The sequence below is a fragment of the Camarhynchus parvulus genome, chromosome 2 (genome assembly GCF_901933205.1).
Source record: "Camarhynchus parvulus chromosome 2, STF_HiC, whole genome shotgun sequence".
In the NCBI taxonomy this organism is placed as follows: Eukaryota; Metazoa; Chordata; class Aves; order Passeriformes; family Thraupidae; genus Camarhynchus; species Camarhynchus parvulus.
Window position 1 is genome coordinate 36,099,572 of NC_044572.1, and position 12,822 is coordinate 36,112,393.

Consider the following 12,822-nt stretch of genomic DNA (forward strand, 5'->3'; position numbering starts at 1 on the left):
ACCTGCTGTGCCTCCATTTCACAGCTGCAGCCCGAGCAGATCCTGCAGTCTGAAACCTCTTTCAGAAGGGACGTGCATTTTCACATTTGTGCCAATAAAGAAAATAAAAGAAAATAGTAAAATAGTGATGGTTTTGGTCTGGCAAACCCCCCACTATTTTCTCAAACCCTGTGACTTTCATCCTTCTGCTGGGAGCCAACAATGGGTCTGCAGCTTGCAGCCACTAGCGAAAAACAAACCAGAGAACAGCTGTCTGTCCCAGCTACTTCCTGGTTTTTCCTGTGGTGCATTCCACACAATACTCTGAAAGCATTTACTCCTTGGGCACAGCTTAGGCAGGGTTTGCTGGGGCGCTGGCCAGGCTGGGGCTGCTGTTTCTTAAGGAAACTGCTGGTGCTCCGTACCTTGCTCCAGCACCAGGACGGGGGAATTCAGCTTTTCTGAGCTCTCCCACTGTATATTTTTAATGCATTTAGTGAATTTCCAACTTGAGCAAGCCTCCCAAAAATAAATGACAAACCCACCCCAAATCTGCAAGGCTTTGTGGGTATTTCTGGGCTGAGGCACGTTTACCATACAGCATGGAGAGGTGTCTCGCATCTAACCATGGATGGGAAAAACCACCTTAGTGCAGAGGAAGACGCAGTTATAGTTAGAGAGCTTATAGGTTGAGACATAGTGCTAACTTGAAATACTCCAAATTTCCCACAGAAGGACTACTTGAAGTAAAATTTATACCACTGTCACCCACAGGGATCCACACCAAGACACCCAACTGAAAGCACAGAAAAAATAAATTATTATGTATGAGAAGGAAAAACTAAAGGAAGGCAGTCCTCTAAAAGCTAAAAGGATTACAATATCTTAAGTATCTTTGCATTTGTGGTAAATAAATATATATTGATAAGCTTAGAATTAATGGTCAATTTAACATGCACGCTAAATTCTATGCAAAATAAGATTCTTAATTCACTTGGGTTAATAAACATAAAATTCTGATAATTACAGATACAATAATGTCGTATGAGCACTTTAAACATATGCTGTGGGAATTAAATCTTGGCTATTCCTGCCCACTAAGGACCAGTTTTTAATCTTCGATGCATGATATGTAGTAATGGATTTTACGAGTTGACTTTTTTAAATTTGATGATCAGGTTAATGAAATTTATAATGATATTTTTCACACCAAGTTCAAAATAGTAGTTAACTCCTTGGCAGAGGAATTCAGATTGGACATGTAATGGATGTACCAGCAACTGCTGATGTGAAAGGATTAATCATCATTTTAGACTTTTATTAAATTAGATAAAATGGGATAGGCATGAATCAGAATATATAGCAATTAATCACTGGACTTTATTGAGTCTTTTAAAAATCTTATTTGCTTCTGAGTTGACAACTAATCTAGGCCATTCTGTACCAGTTTGACAAACTCTCCAGATAATGACTGTGACTAGAGCATTAATAATATCGTCATTTAGCAAAAAATATTTTTTCTCTATGTAAACTATTTTTTTTTAACACTTGTCGGTGTTGAAGGTAATATTAGTCACACCACAACATTGCAATTCAGTTCATCTTTTCCTATTGAAATCTTTTGCTTTTATAAATTTGTTTGGTTTTTTTTGAAATTTAGATAATGGATAAAACCAGTATGTATAGATGACCAAAGTTTTCGGTATATCCAACTAGCACTTAATGTAAACTGTTACAGCTATACACACTGGAATTGCTGGAAAATAAAAATTACTAAACTTTTGAAGTTTATTTATTGATCACTGAGAACTACCCCAGTTAAATTACCATAAACCTCAACATCACAACAACTACTAATCCAGCTAATAGGAATTAAGGGAGATGGAAGATACATAATAAGCATCTGGGGGATATGGAATTTATCCCATGAGTGTAGTAAAGAGCTCATAATTTAAGAGTGCCAAAACCCAAGTGCATCATGAAGGCCTTTCCTCACAAGTGACATTAATTGCATATCCCACAGATGCTTATTACATATTCTATTTATACCTCTGAGAAGAAAAATATTCGTTTAAAGTTTAAAGGTTTAGTACTGCTTAAACACAATGTAACACAGCTGTCTCATGATGTCACAGGGAATATCAAAGGCTGCAGCACAAAGTCATAATGTAAGAAATAGTTTAGACATAAGATAAATCAGGGAATGTGTTTCAGCATGAGAGTCCCAGAGCTCAGACGTACATTAAAGCAGGACGTATAACTACGTACTTCAGCTGGATTTGGGATTACACCATTAAAAAGGTTTTCTGATTACAATTATTGAAGTAAGAAAAAGGAGAATTAAATCTATTTCGATTATTTTAAACAGCTTTTCAATAAGTAGCATGTCAAACCATTAATACTAATATATGAATGCTAAAGACAAAGATGCCATTATCTTTTCTACTGCTCAGTTTATAGAGATATAACCATCATCATTAATGTTTCTAGATATTAAGCATGCTATTCCGTTGTAAGTTTTCTGCAAGGACTGTTTTCTTCTGTTGACATTACTCTTTTGTGATTTCTCTCATAGATAAGTAAGACAATGAGAATTCTTTGATTCAAAATGTCCCATATACTTCTAGAGATCTGTATTTCCATTAGTAAAAAACCCCCTGAACCTGATATTACTGATTTTGCATGTCATTCCTAAATGTGCGTGCTAGAAATAGAATAGACTGCAAGGCCCAAGCTTAGACTCTAACAGCTCACACGACATTCACTGTGTGTGCTGTACACAACTACAGACTTCACTTAGATGTGATGGAATTTTGAGTTAAACACTGTACAGATATTTCATAACATACAACATGTTACACAGTTCTGCTGCTACACTGCACATGTGGCTATGTGTACAGATTTATCCAAAGTATGAAAATATTTTTTGCTAACGTCTCTACTTCTGTGAATAAAAGTCTGGTAGCATTACCAGTAGGAGTAACAAGCAGTCAGAAGCTGCAGGAGTTTAATTATCTCATATTTTCTGCATTATATTATATTGTGAACTTAAAAACCAGAAAAAAAATGAAATTTCTTTTCTCTCTCCCTTTTCTCAATACCATGAGCAAAAGATATTGCTTCTGTGGCATTCAAAGATCATTGTATTGGGCACTTTTTCCAGACAAAAAAGTGTATAAAAGGTATTCAAAGGAAGTATGCTAACCATGGTCCTAATTTCCTAATTTCAAATAAGGTGATAAGAAGTTAAGAAAAGCAGACCATTAAAAGTGACAGATGGCAGTATAAAAGTCTATGAAAGGCAGTGCTCTCTCATGGACTTCTCAAGCTGATGTTATATTGGGTGATGTCATTTTGCTTCTCTGAAATTTGGGAAGAATTGCTGTTCTGCTATCAATACATTCCATAGTTAATAACAAAGTCTAGGTACATCCATGGCCTTTTTTCCTTAGAAACAGTGCTATCTGGAAGTTCAAGGGAGTCATCACTGGCAGTCAATACCAAGCTGCAAATGCTGTGCTGAGTGTTTTCAGGGAAAGAATATAGATGGGTAGCACCCTTGGCTTTCTGTAAAGATTCAAGTATGACTCGTTCATTGATTTCAAAATTTGTATTGGAAAAAAGCTCCTACTCTTGTCTGCTTTTGTTCTTTTTCACTAGACAATTCTGTGTCGCAATGCTGTGCACAGATTTTTCTCTTGCCAAAATCTGTGGAGTCTTCCTGCTAAGTTATGTACCTTAACCCTTTAGGGCCTCTTGCTATTATATTCAGTATGAGGTGTGATGAAATATTATCCCCATTTTTACAGCTTTACTTCAGTGAAATAATTCTATTCTTAGAAATGTTTCTCAGACATAATTTTTCGTGCTTTACCTAGACTAAAATATGGTGAATTCATACAATATGCAAAAGTTACACAAAATTGTGCACCCTAATTAACAGCACTACTCTTGAGCAACCTATTCCTGTGACCTGCGTTAATGGATTTTATTCTTCGGATATGGATGGCTTGCTTTAATATTTCATAGGGTACTTTTAAAAATTCTTGCTCAAAACCACATCAGAATCAGAAAAGATACTCAAGGCGTGCACCTATTTGGAACAAGATTTTTTTTTATTGATGAGGCTTCTACGACTCTAACAAGATGTTGGAAAGAGGTTCACAAGGTCATGGAGAACTACTATCCAGCTCACCCATTTTAAAAATTAGGACAGACTGTTGCATTATTTTCAGGGCAGGATCTTTTACTGTTGCATGGACTTCCAACTCTGTTATGAATCTTTCTAAGTCAAGAACTCCCAATAAAACAACTGCCAGAGGAAATTCAGAACATGTAAGGGGAACTATATAGGTTGTCTGTAGGATTCTCCACCTTTCCCCCTCCCTCGCCCAAACCCCTCACCTCAGTCTGTAACATCTGGTTAGGCTGAAGGGCAGGGAGAGCACGGTCTATAAGGGTAGAAATGCCTATCCAAGAACTAATCTTGGTATCTGAAGTGGAAGCAGTGACTTGACTACCTGGTGAATTATTACTTTGGTGCAGAGAAAACCCAAAAAGGAAGCATTCTTCCCGATGCTGACACTATATACTGCAACATACTGCCAATTAACTGCATTCTACTGGGCAATCAGATGCTTCTAGAGAAAATGCAGACTGGCCATATTCCTACAGAATTACTATTTCACTAATTTTCAACAACATTTTCATTAGTAATGAATTGTGGTTTCAGGATATAATTTTCTGCTAAAATGAAGAACTCAGATGAAAATGACCCTGAAGAGACAGATGATTAACATGTCCTAGGCTAAGGCTGAAGACTGTGCTATCCCTAAAGTTGACATCCCACACCTCAAGGGAGGTCACGACCAATTGGTTTTTTCTCAAATGCAATTCCTTGTCATCCTTCTCCCCACCTAGAAAAATCCAAAATGGCCTAGTTTGTTCTGACATGGAATAATGACTAAGTATTAAAACCTGAGGGTTTTTTAAATGAGATTACCTCTGCTTCCAACAGGCCAACATTATGCATTTAAGTATTTCATGCTGATTTGTTTAAAGATTTCAAACAAAATTTTCTTAGCTGCATTACCCACTAGATCCTAGTTTGGTGTAACTTCTAAATTTTGCAATTTACTCATTAAATTGTGTTTACTATTCCTTACCATTGGTCTTGGATTGTAGCAGAGGGTCTGCTTTGTGTGGCTCTTTTTTAAGTGCATAGACATGACACAAAAGATTTTAAGATGCTTCTATTAGCCTTCAGACAACTTTTGGACATTGACTTTTATCTAAAGGACTGATGACAGGGTGATCTTTCCCTGCTGGATGGTGCACATGGTTCTCTTCAATACTTCATTATAATTTCTGAAGGTCTGTCTTTACAGGAAAATTAAGGAGTTGCTAGTCACATGTGATTGCATGCCCGTACCAACTTGATTCATATAGACTCAGTAAGAATAAGTAGAGGATGGAGCACTGCTTAACCAATACATGAATTATCCACAGGACTGGACTCTACAGGAAATGTCTTGGTTACTAGCAAATCCTTAAGTCCAAAGTGCTGTATTTTGCCTCCTAACATCATTTCAGCATGGGCATGTTAGGACAGTTTCATTTTTAGGCATATGCTGAGATAATTACTTTCTGCAACAGTTACTTGACCCACTTATTGCCTTTTTTGTATCAATTTCCAAGATGAGTTTTCTAGACTAAGTTCCATGCCATTGAAAGAAACAAAATGGTGCACTAAATTAAACAGCACCTGGTTAATCTGAACAGCTGATGTGATTTAGGTATAAAGAAAATAAAAGAGAGGTAAATACTTGATATATGGAACCTTAAATTCCTTATTGGAGTAGAACTTCTCTAGACATTGTTCTGCTTTATAGTCAACAGCTACTGCCTACGTAAGTAAACAGAAAACCAAAACCAACAACAACAAAAAAAAACCAAAAAACCAAATAAAAACCAAAAAAGGACAAAGATAGCCTTCCAAGCACCTGTCTATATGCCCACTAAATTCATCACAGATTTAAGAAGATACTAATTCTATTCAAATCCAGTGGTCTCTAAGCCAATTTATGTTTAATACTGCTAGGTTTTTTCTTCTCAGGGTATGCAACAAAAGTCAAAATGGAAGCTTTCTTGCTTGTTTCCTTCCCAGATAAAGATAACTCCCTGTACTTCATATGGGAAGCACATCACCTGCATCAAGGAGCATCAAAACGACAAATCTGCATTCCATCCTCACAGACATCCAGTACTGCTCATTATCATCTCAGCACATAATTATGCAGCAGGAGAGTAAAACTCTGACAAACACTTTTGACACCTCAACCAATCCTTCATTCTGTTTATAGACTGGTCTTTAACAGTATTTACATATTAAAATCTTAAAGTCAGAAGTAAAACTAAAATACTATTTTTGACAGTTGGGAAAAGGACAAAATCACAAGTTCATCATACTGTAATTTTTAACTTAATACATGACAAGAATCAGCACAAAAAGAAATATACATTTTTTCAACCAATGAACTAGAAAGCTTTTTGAGGAACTCAGCAATGAGGAACAGATATCTATAATTTAAGAGCACAAAAGTGTGAGTAGCCTTACTTCAAAACAGAAGAAAAAGCACCTTTTAGAGTTAAGCAGGATTTGCTTGCTGCCTGAGGTACAATACCTACTGTGATCTTCAAAGAATTGTCCTTGTTTATTTGCAAAGAGGAAGTAATTTGAATTAGAAAACCATTGCAGTACAATTGGTATGGCAGCAGTAGCTGAGGCAATCCCTGTCTCCATCAAAATACATGGTAGCTTCCTAAAGTAGCTTCAGATGTTTCCTTCTGTCAGCTAACTTAGAAAGGTTTCCTCTTACAGTACATTTTTCATTATGCAAGACAGAATTCATATTAACATCTTCAGATGCCTGAGTCAGTCCCCAAAAGCTCTATTTAAAAATCCAGTAGAATGTATCTTGTAACTTGTGGGACCAATAGTGGACATTAAGAAGGCCTGGTCATCTGGCACTAAATCCTCAACAAGTTGTCTACTGAGAGACAAGGTGGGATTTATAGTCCGTTAAAATCTGTTTTATATATAATCCTTTGTTAAATTCAAACAGAAAAGAAGTACTGGAAATCAACAGCAGTTCCAGATACTAAGTTCATGATTAATTTGGTCCTGAACATTCAAATGAGAATTACTGCTTTGTTCAGAAAGACTTTGTATTTGCTTAGTCTTACCCATTTCTAGATACTCACTGCCAGATACTTGCTTTTTAATAGCAAGGCCAGATTTTGGTGGTTCCTCTACTACGTGCACAATACCTCCAAGTTGCTTTCATTGTAATTGCTGTCCAATTGATTGATGACACTGGATTAAAAGCTACAGAGAAAATGCAATGGTTTTGGACCACGTCATATATTATCTCATTTTCTTTTGGTGTGAGAATCCAAAACAAACTCAGGCATCCTGCATGATCTGAGAAGCTCTCCTCAGCAATACTGATCTTTGACCTACTTTTTCTGCAGATCATAAAGATTTCTTATTCTAAGATAGCTAGTAGGATTATTATTTTTTTTTTGATACAATGAATATGATTTATGTTCCTTTACTATACAAGTAACATCCTTTAAATTCTCCCTCCAGAGACCAATCTGATTACGCAAAAGAATACTGCCTGGTACCATAATGCCACGGGTGAGAAACTAAAACAGGTGGATGCCCCACAGCAGTGCTCACAGCAAAGCAAGTAAGAATAGCAATAGTGGAGCAGCACATCTGCTGTTGACTTCACCGTAACATAACCTTTCCAACACTACCTTCAGATCTACACTCGTGCCTGGTTCCTTGCAACTTAGTTTGCACCCTTCTCTTTTGTTTTGTATTTCTTCAGTAGCTTCCTGAGGAGAGCTTTCCTGCTGACGTGCCGGGGCAGTGGCAGCCCAAGTGCCTCTGGAGGGGCAGGGGCAGTGTCTCTGTGACCGATGGCTGCAGAGCAAAGGGGCAGCACGAGCCAGAGTCATCGCTGCCAGTGCTGAGCTAAGGTCACCATGAAACATTTACACTCACTTCTGCACGTGCTTTACTGTCTGCTGGATATGTGCTTAGGAAGAGTTTGCTTTCCCACTATAATACCGCCATCAGTGTTATGATGCAGAAACTGGTGAGTATATGCCAAGATTTAATTTTTGTTCTTAAATAAAGCTTTTTATCCTTATACCTTGTCATTATCTTTCTGTGTATTATTTCTATACAACTGCATCATATTTATATTTACGTGATCTGGCTGTACTTATTGCATGCAGTTCCATGAGAAATTCATTTGGTGCAATATAATTCTCCCTCAGTACATAAAATAAAATAAAATAAAATAAAATAAAATAAAATAAAATAAAATAAAATAAAATAAAATAAAGTGTTAATAATATTATATTATATAACTTGATTCATACAGACTCATACATAATAATAATATTATGTGGGACATTTCCAAATGATTAATCTTTCCAGCGAAATGTAAAAGAAGTTGCCTACTACAAATTCCTTTAAATGGAAGATAATGTCCTAAACTACAGGTATATAAAGACTTTTCTCAAGCCCTGTCCCTTCTCAAGCTGAGAGCCTAACCTGTTTAATTTGTCCCTGCAAGCACTGGCCACTGTGGAAAATGCAGTATCATTTTGCAATATTTTTTACTTTAACTTGAATTAGATGTAAGGGTCAAAGAAATTAACATCAGAGTACCAGTTAATCTAGGACATTAATCATTGTTAACTCCTCTAATTTTAAAATTAAACTGAATATTCAATCTGTCAACCCTTTGGAATACCCGATCTTTATGTTCAATCCTAGCAATTTTTTCTTTTTGTTTAGAGAAAGGTTTATTATCAGGAAGCATGTCACTGAACTATTAATGTAATCAATTCCATTTTATTTTCAAACCATTCTTGTACTTGACTTTACAAAGTACAAAATTAGGTATGATTAGATAATTATTATAGTTTGGTTAGACTATTCACAGTACTACCAGGAGAGTGAAACAACATTACTCTGCAAAACATTATCTTGGGGTGCAGGCTAGAGACAAGGCAAAGAAAGAAGACTAAGGAATGATAAGGCAAAAACCCTTTATCTCTGTATTGCTGGTTCCATTTCAGCTGATATTAATAGCAGCTGAATAATTATCAGAGGGACAAGCCGTGCTGACTGCAAGTGAATGAAAGTGCAGTCTCAAAATTTCCAAATACAGCAACTCCTGTGCTAAGGCTGCTGCTGTCTGTGACATCAACTTGAACTTCCAGAGCATGGAAGTATGGCACAGCCAGGACCCAGTATACCTTGCTGAACCTAAATGGGTTCCTTCCCCCATCAACAATGGAATGAGACAGCCAGGGAATGTGAAGTCTGTTCATTGCTGCACTCTGGAAGAGAAGGCAATCTACTGCTTTGAGCTAAAACTTCAAAACTGGGCAGCAACCAAAATTAATGAGTTGTACCACCCATACTGAAATGCCTTGGTCTTGCAAGCAGGTAAGCATAATTTCAGGGAGTGTATATTCACATTTTATTGTAAAGGACAGTTTCTGAACATGGGAATGTACATCCAGCTGGAATACCTGACCACCCAGCAGAACAAGTCTTGGTAGTGTTTGAAAAATAAAAAGAAGCATTTGAAAACACCAAAGGATGGAATCAACTGTATAAAAATGCAAAGAAGTGTTTTTGTGTTGCCCCAGAAGGTTATAGAAGGATGCAAAGTATAAAATGCTACAATTTTAAATAAGTGAACTTTATAACTTGTGCAAATTAGGGTAGACTGCTACTAAATACAGGCCTTTCATGTTGATCTAGGAACGCCATAATATCTTTTGAGCAAAGTTCCCAGTCTTCCTTCTACCATTTGTATATTTTATGAGTGGTATCAAGGCTGACAGATGAATATTTATTGTTGTTAAATCTTCAGCAAAACAATAAACCTTAACAAAAAAATCAGATGAATTCTGCAGCTTAGTTAGGTTAAGCAATTATTGATAAACAATGTTGTTTAAGAAATGCTGTTTCTAGTTCAAGAAATGTTAAATACAGGAAAAGATACAGTGTCTCAGACTTTCAGTGGGCTCACTACTGGAAATTACTACTCTGAAGAGTTCAGACATCATTAAAGGTGAGAATAACACAACACAGTCATGCCCCTTTCCCTTTCTTTTTCTCCTGTCTATATCAAATCAGGAATCAGAGAAGGATATGACCTCACAGGTAACCTACTTTCCTCTTCTACCAATGCAGACTCCGTCTTTATGATATCACCCATTCTGAGAGCTTTTCAAAGCCTGTTTTTAAAACATTCTGATGGCTTTTCCTTTGTTAATTTTAATATATTATTTTACAGTCTAACAGCTCCCTGTTAGTAAGGTTTTCCTGATAGTCAGCCTGAAGCTCTCTCTCATAATTCATTCTCTTAACTGTAAATTTCTTTATTCAGATTCAGTTCTATTTATGCCACATCAGACTGAATCATTCTTCTGTTATTATAATATTATGTTTAGAGCTAAAATATAATTTTTTCTTCCAATTATTTCTCTTACTGAAAGGCAAAATCTTAAACTGACGTGAATACCTACATTTCAAACTATTTTTGCCCCAAAATATTTGTTTGCAAATTTCTGAAGTTTAACTTATTTTATTCTCTCTTTGTTTTCACAAGTCTTCATAAATGAAACAATGTATTTTTGTTTCCCTTGATATTTATACAGTCTACTTATTCATTACTACCCCTGAAGTTTATCAGGGATGTTTGCTTTCTCTTCCAACTAGTGAAGATATTAACAAAATACACTATGCAAAAAATATTGTAATAGGACAATCTGTCCTCTCTGTATTTGAGTTTACTTGGCCTGTTCCCCCACCCCCCAAAAGGTAACTCATACCTATAAAGTGTATTTAAGTAAGATTTGTAGAATCACATTTATCTTCCTAATGTAAGCTCAACTCTTCTCTTGAGAGTATACTATGTTACAGTAACATCAAATTAGACTTTAGTGTTAAGTATTGCAGCTATGGCCTGACATTTACAGTCACCTTTCCCTTCCCTTTCTCTATTTCCTATTCAGTTGTTAAAATCCACAACTGCATTTAGAAATTCACACCTATAACTTTTTTTTTAATTTAAGGCAAAATCAATCTTACTTTAAATCACTGAAAAAAATTTAAAAAGTGTCATTTTCTCTATCCCTGCAAAGGCATATATGGCTTTCCAACTCCTTAAGGAATTATCAAAATTAATCAAATTTCTAGAATCCCAGACAATGAAGGCAAGATTCTTCTTGAAAACCATGGTCATCTCACCATTGCTCATGGTTCACAGAAATTACACACTCTGTGTTGAGCCAGACTGACTACAGCAGCTATAAATATTTTGGATTCAGTGAGGCACAAACGCATAGATAAGGCCACATCCAAATCACACCTGGCCCAATAAGCCCCCCTGGAATGGGGGTATTCAATACACAATCAGCTGACTGGATATGAAGCAGCTTCATGGAAAAGGGAATACTTGGGCTGACTCTGTACACACACAATTTGTTATACCTATGCCTTTACTCTTAACATACCACTCGCCCTGTATTACCAGCATCCAAAACCCCATACACAATAGGGAAAAGTTCACTGATGTTAAATTGGTGATAAAATGAAGTAAATAAATCACTCAATGCTAATAGTTTTTTATGTCCTATTATCCCATGTGTTCTTACAGGAGAACTCTGCATTTTATTTGGAAAGTACAGGAATCTTCATCAGGGTTTCTAATATGCAGCTGAATGGACTTTATCTGCACTGGAAATGCCAGTGTCACAGCTGCAGCAGTAGGGTGGCATTTAATGCTGCAAAACAAGTAAGTTCTAAGAGTTAACTACTTCTTTTCAGTCCCATTCCTCTAATCCAAAATTTAAGGGGAAAAAATTTCCTAATATAGTGAAGCAAAACCCGCAAGGAATTAAATTAAATAATGATTTGCAAACACTTACAGTCCATAAATCTGTGGAGCAATTTCCAGTCGGTTCAGATGCATGTACAGCTCAATATCATGTTTCTTCAGCAGATGATCCTGAATTTGATTTACTTTTGCTACAATAGCAATAGATGGCCCCAAGTCCTGTGGCCTTGCAAAGGGCATAGGTGTTATCATCACATCTTTCTCCTGCAGATACAGATAACAGGGTGAAAAACAGAACAAACCATGAAGCCTTACTATCTAAAGGGATTGTGTACAGGAGATTTCATTTGTTGCAAACACTGACTTCCAAATAAACATAGTAATAACTCATTTATTTTACAGCAGAAGAGGAATCTCAAGCATCCACTTCTGTGGAAGGTATTGTGGGATTCCCTTTCCCAGGAGTGCCAAGGAGTGCCCGTCATTCTGCACATCAATTTTTACGTGCATGCTTTACTTTTCATGCTCTAAGTGTTGACAGCTTTATTTTAGCTTTAATATCAGCAGTCTGAGTCAGTCCAGAATAAAGCAGATGAATGGTAACTCAGTAGATAATATATGCCCTCAGAGGACAATAAATTGCATACTGAATAGGAAGTAACTTATTTTCAAACAATCCTTTCTAAACAGGCTTTCCTAGCACAGAAAATCTGGTGGTTTTACCTTAAAACCTACACAGCTTTGATAAAGCATCAGAAACTTCTAAAGGAAAAAAGAAATAGAACATTGAGACAGCAGTTGGTTGGACCTGAGGGCTGTGCAAACTATGCCATGAGCTACAACACAACACACCCCAAGTGAAAACCAGTGGAGTATTAGCATCCTTGAAAACGAACTGCATTAA

At 36.4% G+C, this 12,822-nt stretch overlaps 1 protein-coding gene across 3 annotated transcripts in view; it reads right to left on the reverse strand.

Annotated features, from left to right (window-relative positions):
* The window catches only part of TBC1D5 (TBC1 domain family member 5), a 318,017-nt gene that overhangs the window by 112,381 nt on the left and 192,814 nt on the right, over positions 1-12,822 (reverse strand). For all 3 annotated transcript variants that reach the window (XM_030969414.1, XM_030969420.1, XM_030969429.1), the window contains one exon: positions 12,010-12,182. In XM_030969414.1, the coding sequence (XP_030825274.1) occupies positions 12,010-12,182 (173 nt within the window). The remainder of the gene's footprint in view (positions 1-12,009; positions 12,183-12,822) is intronic.